At 35.6% G+C, this 13,102-nt stretch overlaps 1 protein-coding gene across 2 annotated transcripts in view; it reads left to right on the forward strand.

The window, feature by feature from the left end:
• DNAAF4 (dynein axonemal assembly factor 4) overlaps positions 1 to 12,782 on the forward strand; it is a 79,102-nt gene extending 66,320 nt beyond the window's left edge. Inside the window, exons 7-9 of one of the 2 annotated variants that reach the window (XM_036844356.1) lie at positions 9,182 to 9,335; positions 10,527 to 10,632; positions 12,200 to 12,782. In XM_036844356.1, coding sequence (XP_036700251.1) covers positions 9,182 to 9,335; positions 10,527 to 10,632; positions 12,200 to 12,309 — 370 coding nt within the window. In that variant the 3' untranslated portion in view covers positions 12,310 to 12,782. The remainder of the gene's footprint in view (positions 1 to 9,181; positions 9,336 to 10,526; positions 10,633 to 12,199) is intronic. The other variant, XM_036844357.1, reaches the window with a different exon arrangement.
• Positions 12,783 to 13,102: the final 320 nt, after the last annotated feature.

Genomic DNA, 13,102 nt, shown 5'->3' on the forward strand with positions numbered 1-13,102 from the left:
AGAGAGGTTACGAAACTTGTCTCAGGTGGTAGTTTATAAGTAGAACCAGGATTCAATCCCAGGTGAATATGATTATGAAGCTTGTGTTTCAGATAGTGCTGTGCACCTCTCACAGATGAATAACATCTTCTTCCTGTCCTTTTGTTCCAATTGTTTAGCCTTCATGAAGGCAGCCCAAGTGGTGTGGCTATGAATTGCTCTTCCTTGCAGCCTGAGAGTACTGAAGTGTGCATAGCTGAATGTGCTCTCCTGTTGGATTGGTTTCTTTGGTCTAGAAAATATTGAAAGATTAAGTTGTAATAGACAGAGTTTATTTTCTGAGATGGAAGGAAAGAAAGTGAAGGCAAGTATGAAACTAGATACATTTCTAACAATAATTGCTGGGTGGGTACTGTTGAGGGCTCTGCTAGATTAGAGAACGTGAATTCATAGAGATGCTAGTCAGTATAGCTATGTGATTTATCTTCTATAGTGTTTAGTGTTTTGGATTTAAGAATAGATCATTGATCCAAGGTTGGAGTTTTGACTGACAAGTACAGCAGAAGACTAGTAGTGCAGGGGACCAGATTGCTCATGGAAAAATAGCTCAGATATTTAACCATGAAATCTAGGCTGGGTTAGAAAGGAAGAGATTCCCTGAGGGGCCCAGTGGACTAAGAGAAAACAGAGCAGTTAAGAAATTAGAGGGCACTGTAAGGTTGAAGGTTGACTATAAAGGGAAAGTTTGCAGAATAGAAAGTTCTGGTCAGTGGCTGGGATTCCAGAGTTTGATATCGCTGAAGTAGTACAATTCAGGTGATGACAAAGCCCAAGATGTGGCCCAGGGAGTGGGTAGCAAAAGTGAAGTTGAAGGGAAGGTAATTTGAGTTAAGGAGTCCCAGGTATTTCAAGGCTAAATTGATAAATGGGTCATATACATAAGCCTTAGAATCTTCTGGAATTATGGCATAAATTGGGATGGAGACAGATGGTTGGGAGCCAGGTTTCAAAGCCCTCAATAAATAAGAGAATAATGCTTGTAAAAAGCCAGTTAGATGACAGTGACTGGAAGGCCATAGGGTAAAGAAGTCAGGAGTCCCAAAGGATGATGATTTTTTCATAAAGGGAGAATTACACCTTGGAACTAGCAGAAGCGAGTCTGGAAAATGCCAAGTCCTATGGTTCTAGCCCCTTCCCTGATGGTCCTCAGTAGAGACAGTGGTAGAGATAGCGCTGCCCTCTGGAAAGAACCAGGCTTACTTTAAGAAGCATTGTGTGGAAAATTTGAGGATTAAGAAAGGATTGGGGTGGGAGTTGGAGTCAATTATGGCAGAACAGGAATAAGAAAGTGCAAAGGAATAGAGGAGGATGAGAGTAGGAAAGACCAGCAAATACGAACTTTCATGTGAGGACAAAGAAGAAGCATGCTTTTTGATCAGCCCAAAGGTATCAGGTTGATGGAGATGGTTAGAAAGTCCTTTGGCATAAGATGTTTTTGGTGCTGGGACTGGCTAAACGTCTTAGACAGTGTTTGGTCTGGTTTTATTTTTGATATACTAATGCTGTGGTTTCGATTTAAGAGAGGAAAGAGCAGATAAGATCATTGAGCTGAGGTTGGAATTTGACAAGTACAGCAAAAGACGTGTGTGTGTGTGTGTGTGTGTGTGTGTGTGTGTGTGTGACTGCTGGCAAAAGCAATGAATTGCCAGCAACCTAGTGCAAAAGTGTACTTGGTTGCAGTCGGGTGTGACTGGTAGATTGTAATCACTTCAGTCTCTGTTGTTTTTTGTACCATTTTGCCTCACTGCCTCCAATTAGGTAGAATAAAGAAAGAGAAGCAAAATAGGAGAAGAAAATAGTTAAAAATGAGGAGAGATGGAAGAAAACTTATTAACTAGTGACACCCAGAGAAACAAAGTACAGTTAATCATAGAGCCAAGTACAAACAGATAAAAGGAAAGGTACTAATCATTAGAGAGAAATGTATCCTCTCTGGCAATGTAATGCAGTACAAAAGACAGAAACAGACATAATAGAACCCATTCAGAAGCAGTGTTGAATTTAAGCCAAAAGATAAAATACTTTCAAATACTTTCTTCTCCAGAGGCTTTGTTTCATGCTAGCCTTCTATATTTACACAGGCAAAAACAGTCCAACTGTCCTTTATTGTTTTTAAACCCGTGGGTAGAAGTGGACAAGCCTTCCAAAAGAGCAATAGTTTGAGAAAACTGTTTATGGGATTGTATCTACTTGAAAGAGACTCTTAGAAAAAGCCATAGAATGTTTTCATTTTTTTTACCTAGCATTCTACTGCCAAGTCTTAGTTTTAGATGCCAGATCTACCTTTCAGGAAAATTTATAAGCTTAGGTAATTTTATTTGCTCATGAGAACATTTTACCATTGGCAATTAACATTGTACCAGATAGCTTTTTACTGAGAACATCTCATAAAACAGAGTTTCTGTGCTCTAATTTATATATTCACATGGTGTGTTGTTATTTAACAGCCTTACATGACTCAGAATCTGTAAATAATAGCTACCCTTCCAGTCAATTATAATCATATAAGGTTAGATGAATCGTTGTTCTGTCCCACTGATGTTACTTTGTGCTTGAGTTTTAGCATGCGTTTTTTTGGATGCTCTCTTAACCCCAGACTGAAAGTTCCTTCTTCCCCCACATTAGGACCACTTGAATGCCATCTGCATACCTCACTCTCTACAGCAAATTGTAATGTTAGATAGGAGGAAATTAAGGATATATAATTCTACAATCTAGCGCCCAGCATCATATTACTGTTGTTACATAAAATTACCTACATTAGTTCTAGTGTCTGAATTTTCTTTTTTTTTTCTCTTGGCCTAAGTGTCAGATTTTATAGCCTGCCCAATACTCCAGTCCTTTTAAGACTGAGGCTCTGCTCTGCTTTTACTTATTCTCTTTCCACCCAAGTTAATTCTCTTCTGAACCCCAGCTTTGTGTGTGGGAGCCTGCTATTTGATGACTGACTAACCTAGTACCAACTTGTGCCAGTCTGAATTTCTGTTTGCTTGCTGTTTGTGAATTTTCTGTAGCTGGATTCTATCTGCCTGTCTGGATGTCCTTTTACTTCATGTTGGACTTTTTGATACTGATTGTTAACCACCTGTTACCATCTTCTCCCAACACAGCATACAGTTCTACTTGCCAGATTGAATTTCTTTCCAACACTTTGGTTTGGATCCATGCCCTGGCAAGAACTGTGAAGAGTTAACCTACCACAGTTTCATAGGTGCTGACAGAAGTCAGGAGACTCATGAGTCAAAGAGAAAGGACTTCACTATTCAAGGCACATCAAACAGAATGACCTTCGTGTTGGTTCACTCTGCCCCTAAAGTCCCATGGGGCCAATGCAGAGGGGGACCCAGGTGGATGCTGTACACACAGTAGGTTTTGTACCATAGCTGAGAAGGCCAAGCTTAAGGAACACAGCTTTTTAGAGAGGATTATAAGCAAACCTGTCCAACTTTTGCCTCACAAGGTGATAATATCTTTATTATACTGAGCAGTGAACAAATCTATTCTTTGCCCCAGAGAGAGACACTATCTCTATCTTCCAAGGCTGTGCTCTATACAAACATCTTCGAAAAGATAGTCCCAAACAGAAGCTGTCAGTGCATCTGACATATGACACGCAGGGTAAAAGACCCATGGAGAATTGTCTCCCAGTATCCTCTTGTACTTGCCTACTTTCTGCCAACAGATCTGCCAAATCTGCCTTGCTCTGCTGCATTTTTTACAACTTTATTTGTTTATGGAGATAAGACAGTTTTCTTATGCTGCTACCTTTTGCCTGACAAAGTTTAGAAGCCATATTCTAAGATGACTTCTTTGACATAATTATAATTTTGTTTGTTGATTGTATGTATTTTACAGCCCATAATATTCTGTTGCAGTACAGTCCCTATTATGGCCTAACTTGTCATTTTATTTTGTGTGCAGTGTCCTTTTCCTCCTTCCATCCTGAGTGCTAAATTGTACTGGTTGATGTTCCTTCACTAAGGTGCACTAATACTCAGTTTTAGAAGCTCTTGAGATACCAAGAATGTTTTCTACCCACATAAGATGCTGAAAGAAACAAGGACCTTAAAAGTCTTTTGAGGGGTAGGTGGCTGTTAGAGTCCTTATTACCCACAAAACAGAGCTGTTGTGTCTTGTATTGGAATATGTGTTACTCTCTGCCTCCATTGCTCTTTCTAAGCCCCACTGCTTTTTTTTTTCAAATAAGCAAACATTGTTATAGTTTAACTGGCAGATTTTTTCTTACTATATATAAAATGACGGTGTGACATATAATCTGTAACATCTCAGTATACAAAGAACAGTACTATCAAGGTACAAATTCTACATCTTGCTTCCTTTAGTCATTTCTTTTTTTTTTTAAATTAATTTTTACTGGAGTATAGTTGCTTTACAATGTTGTGTTAGTTTCTACTGTACAGCAAAGTGAATCAGCTATACATATACATATATCCCCTCTTTTTTGGATTTCCTTCCCATTTAGGTCACCACAGTGCATTAAGTAGAGTTCCCTGTGCTATACAGTATGTTCTCATTAGTTATCTATTTTATACCTACTATCAATATAAGCCCCACTGCTTTTGATTTCTCTTTTGATTTCTGCCCCTTTCTTTACTTCCCTCCACATTGCTTCTTTCTTATCACTCCTGCTTCTTGTAACTTCTCCTATGCTGAACCGTTGCTCAAAATGTTTGGCCCTTTTGGCCATTGCCAATCAGAATGTTTCTTTCTTTACAAAGTCAAACCAATCAATCATCATAAAAATGACAGGAGTGTTCGCAATTGTCCACGTCTCTTTTGCTCTTTCTGTACAGTCAGTACCATAAGGACTCAATGTGTTTTGAATGAGTACTTTTGCATAATTCTTTTCACTGGCATTGCTTTATTTGGAGCCATCAGGCGAGACTTACTGGTTATTAGCTTCTCTGTTTAAATTTGGTGTTCAAAGGCTACTACCCTTAAGACAGAGGTTTAATTTTTTTTCCCTTTCCTTTTGAAATTCAGCTATTTCTGAGTTCAGAACCATTCTGAAAGCCATAAAGCAAGTTATGCTTTATTGGTTGTTTGTACTGGTGTTGAACTTTAAAGAATGTAATGTTCATTTGGATTTATATTTTAATATATATGTAAACATTAAAAATGTTTAATACTTCATATTTCTTGCTCTTATGCCTCCTACAGTGGCTCTTATTTTTTAAAATTTTTATTGGCGTATAGTTGATTTATAATGTTGTATTAGTTTCAGGTGTACAGCAAAGTGAATCTGTTATACATATACATATATGCACTCTTTTTTAGATTCTTTTCCCATATAGATCATTACAGAGTGTTGAGTAGAGTTCCTTGTGTTGTACAATAGGTCCTTATTAGTTATCTGTTTTATATATAGTAGTGTGTATATGTCAATCCCAATCTCCCAGTTTATCCCTCTCCCCCCTTTTCCCTCCTGGTAACCGTAAGTTTGTTTCCTACATCCTACACTGGTTCTTTTAATACTGCTCATTGTAAGTTCTTCTTCCCTTAGAATCTGGGAGAATTTTTCTGATAAAACTGTTACATTATAAAACTGTAAACTTATGTTAAAGATGAAAAATGGAACTCCAAATGAATGTATTAATATAAGGTTTATATAGATATAAACCAGTGGAATAGATAGCCCAGAAACAACCTTCACATATGAAAATCATATGGTCAAATGATTTTCAACAAGGGTGCTAAGACTATTTAATGGAGAAAGGATGTTGTTTTTCAACAAATGGTGTTGGAAAAACTGGATATCCAGTTATCATTCCATTTTCAGTCTTTATTCCAAAGAATGAATTTGAACCCTTACCTAACACCATATACAAAAATTAACTCAAAATGGATCAAACACCTAAACATAAGAGCTAAAACTATAAAACTCTTAGGGGAAAACATAGAGTTCTTCATGACATTGGATTTGGCAATATTTCTTGGATGTGACATCAAAAGCACAGGTAACAAAAGAAAAAATGGTTATTTTGGAATGCATCAAAATTAAAAACTTTTGTGCATCAAAGATACTGTCAACAGAGTGAAAAGACAACCCATGGAATAGAGAAAATATTTGCAAATCATATATCTGAAAAGGGTTAATATCAGAGTACATATAAAGAACTTCTACAACTCAACAGCAAAAAATAAACAGCCTGATTAAAAAATGTGCAAAGGACTTAAATAGACCTTTCTTCAAAGATATGCACATGGCTAATAAGCACGTGGAAAGATGCCGAACATCACTAATCATTCAGAAAATGCAAATGAAAAGCACAATGAGATACTACTTCACACACAGAAGGATGGCTATTATTAAAAAACAAACAAACAACCAAAAAAACCCCAGAAAATAACAAGTGTTGGTGAGGTTGTAGAAAAATTGGAACCTTTGAACACTGTTGGTGGGAATGTAAAATGGTGGTGCACAGTAGAGAAAACAGTACGGAGGCTCCTCAAAAAGTTAAAAATAGAATTACCATATGAGGGAATTCCCTGGCAGTCCAGTGGTTAGGATTCCATGCTTCCACTGCAGGGGGCACGGGTTCGAACCCTGGTTAGGGAACTAAGATCCTGCATACTGTGCAGCATGACCAAAAAAAAAGAATTCCCATATGATCCAGCAGTTCTGTGTCTAGATAGACACACAAAAGTATTGAAAGCAGGGACACAAACAGATATTTGTACACCCATGTTTATAGCAGCGTTATTCACAATAGCCAAAAGGTGAAAGCAACCCAAGGGTCTATTGATGGATAAATGAATAAACAAATGTGATATATCCATACAGTAGACTATTATTCAGCCTTAGAAAGGAAGAAAATATTGTCACGTGCTACAACATGATGAACCTTGAAGACATTATGCTAAGTAAAATAAGCTAGGCATAAAAGGACAAATATTGTCCTTATATGACTCCACTTATATGAGGTACCTAGAGTAGTCAAACTCACAGAGACAGAAAAAGAAGGGTGGTTGTCAAAGGTAGGAGGGAATGGGGAGTTATTGTTCAATAAGTATAGAGTTTCATTTTGGTAAGATGAGAAAGTTCTAGATATGGATGGTGCTGATGGTTGTACAAAAGTGTGTAAAGTGTGTATGTATTTAATGCCACTAAGCTGTACACTTAAAAATGGTTAAAATGGTAGATTTTAAAATTAAATTAATTTAAAAAGAAGGTTTGTAGTAGACACAGTAGGTTATCTAGCCAACATTTATCATCTCCTTTTATCCTTGTTGGCAGAGTCCCTATTTTGTTTAGGTGTGTAGACCTTGCCTGTGTGACTTAGGGTGGGGACCCTATCCCAAGTTCAGCTATAAATTCTGACTGCAACAAATCAGGATTACTTTCATTACACTGCTGGTGTGTGTGTGTGTGTTTTATGTATATGTGCAGTAATGTTTATTATAATATTGTTTATAAAAGCTAAGTATTGGGAAACAAAACACCTAAGTGTCTATCAGTAGGAGGAGACTGGTTTCAGAAATCTTTGCACAAATGAGAGAGTGGTCTGTAAAAATCTCTGTAAAAATAGTATATCTCTATATTTATTAACATGGACAGATGGTCATATTGTTGAATTTTTTTAAAAGTTCCCAAACAGCAGTATATAGCATTGAGGAGTGAAACTGGAGAGAGAGAGAATGGGTAGAAGGATTGAGAACAGGAGAAACTGGTGGGTTTTTTAAGGCTAAATATTTTTTAAGGGTAGGTATTTTTGATCAGTGAGATGGGAAAGGAAGTGAACTGGGAGATTTCTGGGCAAGGTTTTCTTGCTCTCAAGGAGCATATACCAGAAAATACTGTCCCATTTTCTTCTAATGAATATTGTGCCTGAATGTGGCACCTTGAACTATGCATGAGGAAAACCAGCTCCAGGATGAAGTAGCTGCTGAGTCCAGTAGGGTGGAGAAATGGAAGGAACCTGAGGCCTTGATAAGATCCTCGTTCTGCTGGTCATATTGGGCATGGAGCCTTTGCCTCTGAACTTGCTTAATGTGAGGTGATCTATTTCCTTCCTTGTTTACACCAGTTTGAGTTGAGGTTCTGTTACTTGCCGTCAGAAACATCCTAGCTGAAATGAGACATTTCAGAAAGCTAAACTGTTCCCACAGAATTAGCTTTTCTAGTTTGTGGAAGTTATTTTAAACTTGAGTCAGGCTTAGGTTAGATGTCACAGTGGTGTCATTTTACCTTTTATTCATGATTTGCTGGCTCCTTTTATGGGTCTACTTTTGAAGTCATCGTGTTTATTATTCTAGAATTGTAAAGTGTACAGTACAATCGACTGGAAATGAATACAAAGTGTTGTTTATATGGCACTTTTATATTTGGCAAAGTATTTTCTATTTTCCTTATGTTTATGCATTTTTCGAAATACCAGGAATTGTACATGAAAAACAAAAAAGAAACTTTATGTTTTAAATACATCCTTTAATTATGTACGTCTCTTTATTTGAAGAGAATTTTGGAAGGTTTGAACTGAAAGAGTGTATTTATTAGGATGCTTTTGTTTTGCAAGTAACTGAGAAACCCAATTTAAACTGACTTAATGTTTAAAGGAATTTATTGGCTTATATAACTAAAAAGCTAAAGGTGTGTTACATTTCGGGTAAAGCTTGGTCCAACAGCTTAACTGCCTTTTTATCCTTTTCATAATTCAATAGTATCAACTTTATTCTAGTGCTAGCTCCTCCCACAGTATTAAAAATGGTCAGCAACAATTTGGGCTTATGTGCTTTCTTCATTTGTGTCCAGCAGGGGGAGTTTTCCCAATTTTTCGTTCTCCAACATTGGTAATCAAATCACAGGCTTCATTCTGAATAGACCAGTTTAGGTCATAAATCCATCCCTTTGTCAATCATTGTAGCAGGGAGGATGGAAATATGCCTATTGGCTTAAGCTACTGATTGGCTACCCTTGGAGGTGGAGGTGAGGTCAGTCCCGTTCAGATTACATGCTGATGTATGGAGGATAGGTGGGCTTAGTGCCACCCAGAATGTCCATTTTACAAGGAATGGAAAGAAAGGAAGCCATCCATCCCCTGTGCCAAATATCATTAGATATTATTTCTGTGTTTCTCTTTTAGTGTTACATTGTTTTTCTTTTGTGTTTCCATCTCATCAGCAAATTGTTTGCAACAGAAAACTATTTGGCAGCTATTAATGCATACAACTTAGCCATAAGACTAAATAATAAGATTCCACTACTATATTTGAATCGGGCTGCTTGCCATCTAAAACTGAAAAACTTACACAAGGCCATAGAAGATTCTTCTAAGGTATGTTTATCTATTTATTTATATATGGTGCTTTAAAATTGTTATGCTCCTATTTATTGGTTTAAATGATGCCCTTATCTTTTGTCAGTTAAATTTGAATAAATGAGATGCAAGGATTTTAAGAATCTTGCTTATCACATCTTTTTACTGAAAAAAAAAAATATATATATTTTTTTGGCCGTGCCACATGGCTTGCAGGATCTTAGTTCCCCAACTAGGGATCGAACCTGTGTCCCCTGCATTGGAAGCACAGAGTCCTAACCAATGGACCCCCAGGGAATTCCCCCCCAAAAGAATTTTTTTAATGGACAAGGAACTAGTGTTTCTTGAGACTTCAAATTAGATTAGAGATCCCCTGTCAATTGCCCTGGTGTATCAATTGAAGTTCAGAAGGAAATTAGTAAATGGTTGTCAGTTTGTGCTCACCTTTTTTCTTATTAAAGTTTTGCAGACTTAATGCGAGATAGAAGAACACTTGGTGTCACTACTGCTTGCACAGTAAAAGGATATCTCCATGATCATTTTTACATTTGCAGAGTAATTTAGTATATTCTAATTTCCATTATGAATATCATGTCATTATCTTAAACTTCTAGTGTTTTCTTTTTTTTTTCCCCCATATCAAAGTAACTTGTTTTAAGGGAAATCACATGCAAAATCTCTTATGTGTCTCCTTGAGATTGAGGATACGGAGGAAACAATCAAGTCCTCATATTTTGATCTCATTAAGCTATTGAAGATCTGACAATATTTTTATGATCCAGTTTTCCTATTAGTAGCATAATTTTGGGCACAAACAAATATTTATTGAATGAATGAATAAACTGAATCACCAAATTTAAATATAGAAGCATTATATATAGTATATATAATACTATAATTAATAGCATTAATTAAATTAATGCTATTTAATCATCCCTGCTAGTAAAGGTAAAGCTGTAGAGGTTTCAAATGATAAACTAAATCATAAGTTTGGGGGCAAGGGTATGAATCTCATATAGGAACAATTGAACAAGTCCTAAAATTGTTCAACATAAATGTATGTATTTGATAAATTCCTGTCCTAGTTAAGCCAAAAATTTAGGTGGGTGAGGGCTTGAGGCTTGTTTTAAAGTTGAGTTTTATCATGTTTTTGCTCAAGTTTAAATTAGGAAATTATATTTTTCCCTATTTTTTTTTTCTTTTTGTAAGGCACTAGAATTATTGACACCACCTGTTGCAGACAATGCTAATGCAAGAATGAAGGCACATGTACGACGTGGAACAGCATTCTGTCAACTAGAATTGTATGTAGAAGGTAAGAAATGACAGAAATGTTTTAAGTTCGAAGTTATACTCTAAAAAAAATGTCATTGCCATTATTCAAGATGACTCCATTATTTTATACTTTTAGCATTTAATTTATTCTTTGCAATTTATCTGACAAAACAGAAGATGATTTGAAATATTTTAAAAAATCATTGTTGTAGAAGGGAATTAACACAAGATATAAACATCTCCCTAGGTCTAGGGAGATGCTGTAGTATCAGACAAGTTTTTTTGTGGAAAGATGTGTGATAAATGAGTCACTTAAGATATAATGGAAATTTTAAAATGACCTTCTTTGGTCCGACACACAGACACTACATACATACATATATACATATATACATTCATAAGCTCAGAAATAACTGATCTACCACAATGTATGATCAATTGCTTATTTTTGTGAGACCGTACTAAGGTTTGTAATTCGGTCTCATGTGTATGGAAGCCATATTTATTTAATTTTTATTGTTTTAATTTAATTTAATTTTTATTGTTTTTCATTTTTAATGTAATTAAGGACTATTTGCGGTTACTCATGTTGCCCCCGAGTTTTATCTTCAGTGCTCTTCTTCCCATACTTCCCTACCCAGATTCCCGTTCGGTTTCCCTTTATTCAAGGCCTAAAGGCCTATTCCTGATGAAGTCTTGCCAGGGAATTGGCTTTAGCTTATAAAGTTTTATTATTTCTGACTTGTTTGTAAGCTTGTTTCTGGCCTTTTTAGATTTTTTCTAACCAAAGCATCCAAATTAGGTTTATATGCCTATCCTTTTTTTTAAGAGTCTTGTCTAGCTTCATGACGATAAAAATTATCAAGACAGGAATGAAACACTATAAGCATTCTTTAGGAATTACAGCATCCTAGACTTTTTTGAGCTAAAAGGACCCTTCATTTTAAAGATGAGAAAATGGAGACTTAGAGACGTTAAGTGATTTGCCTGAAGTGGCATGGCAAATCAATAGCACCTGGAACTCAAGTTTCCTTAGAAATTCTTCTCACTGATATTGTTGTTAAAGATTTAGATTCAGTTATATATTTTAAACAACCAGTCCACAATGCTTTCCTTTTTAACCAATTTTCCTCAAAGAAATTTTGTAGATAGGATAATTAGAAGAAAAAAAAAAGAGAGCACAAACTATAGTCTATAAATTATATAAAGTATGGATTGAGTGTACCAAATTATTTTTTAAAATCTAGAATTTTGAAATAAGATGACATTTATAACTTTTTCATTGAAGTGATAAAATGTCCTCTTGATATATGAATTTTGAGTCTATTCATGCTTTAATGAATTTAAGCTGTTAGCTTATTTGTATTTCAGTTTAAAATAAATGCTTCTTACTGAATCTTGAATGAAATCATAATTATTTCTGAAATTACTGAAAAATTTCTTCAGTCTCTTAGACACCATGTATGTGAAAATGGGAATCTGACTAAAACCTGTTGCTTGTGCTGAACCATGGATTTAATGATTCTTTTTATTTTTTAAAAATATTGTTTAGATAACACAAGTATTTATAAAATATTTTATTCATCATCATTGCTATATAAATATAGGCCTACAGGATTATGAAGCTGCCCTTAAGATTGATCCATCCAACAAAATTGTACAAAATGATGCTGAGAAGATTCGGAATATAATTCAAGGAACAGAACTAAAATCTTAATGACTACTAGAAGCAACTAAGTATCGTACTAGGTATTGTTCTAAGTTTTACAAAAATAACTGGAGGCATTAGGAATCTGTGCATATTATGGCTGATTATACAGAATCACTTTCTCTTTAGTTCTGTACAGGGCAGAATACTATACATCTGTAGAAAATGAAATGTTTGATTTCAGTGGCTTTTGAATAAGTAAATCAAAGTAAGAATAATCTATTTTAATTATTTGTTTCATATTACAACATAATTTAATTATATTTTTTTGTTACTGAATTCAGCTTGCCCTTATAACTAACAAAATATTTGTTGGTGTGATTACCAGGACACTTACTGATTCATTTTTAACGTGGAGAAGTTTAAAATAAAAGATTGTGTTTATAAAGTATTTTTGTTTGTATTAAATACTCTATTTAATTGTCTGAATGATTGGCCTTGGTATAATCAATACTGATGTTTTGACTTAGTTTCCAAATGCACAGAACCTTCTTTTAAAAAAATACTGCTCCGCTACCTGTTGTTTGAGGTTAGACCAGTTTACCCTAGTAAAACAACTGTTTGGGAAACCTTATCTTCAACTTTAGTTGTGGGAAGTGTTTGCCAAAGCATCGATCATATTTTATAACACTATCTGGTGATGATAAATTTTCTACTGAGATTTTTTCTAGTACCTTCAAGTACATCAGGAAAAAAACAAAAGAAGGCAGCAGGGACTTCCTTGGTGGCCCAGTGGTTAAGAATCTGCCTGCCAATGCAGGGGACAGGGGTTCGAGCCCTGGTCCGGGAAGATCCCACATGC

This window comes from Balaenoptera musculus, chromosome 2, assembly GCF_009873245.2.
Source record: "Balaenoptera musculus isolate JJ_BM4_2016_0621 chromosome 2, mBalMus1.pri.v3, whole genome shotgun sequence".
Classification (NCBI taxonomy): Eukaryota; Metazoa; Chordata; class Mammalia; order Artiodactyla; family Balaenopteridae; genus Balaenoptera; species Balaenoptera musculus.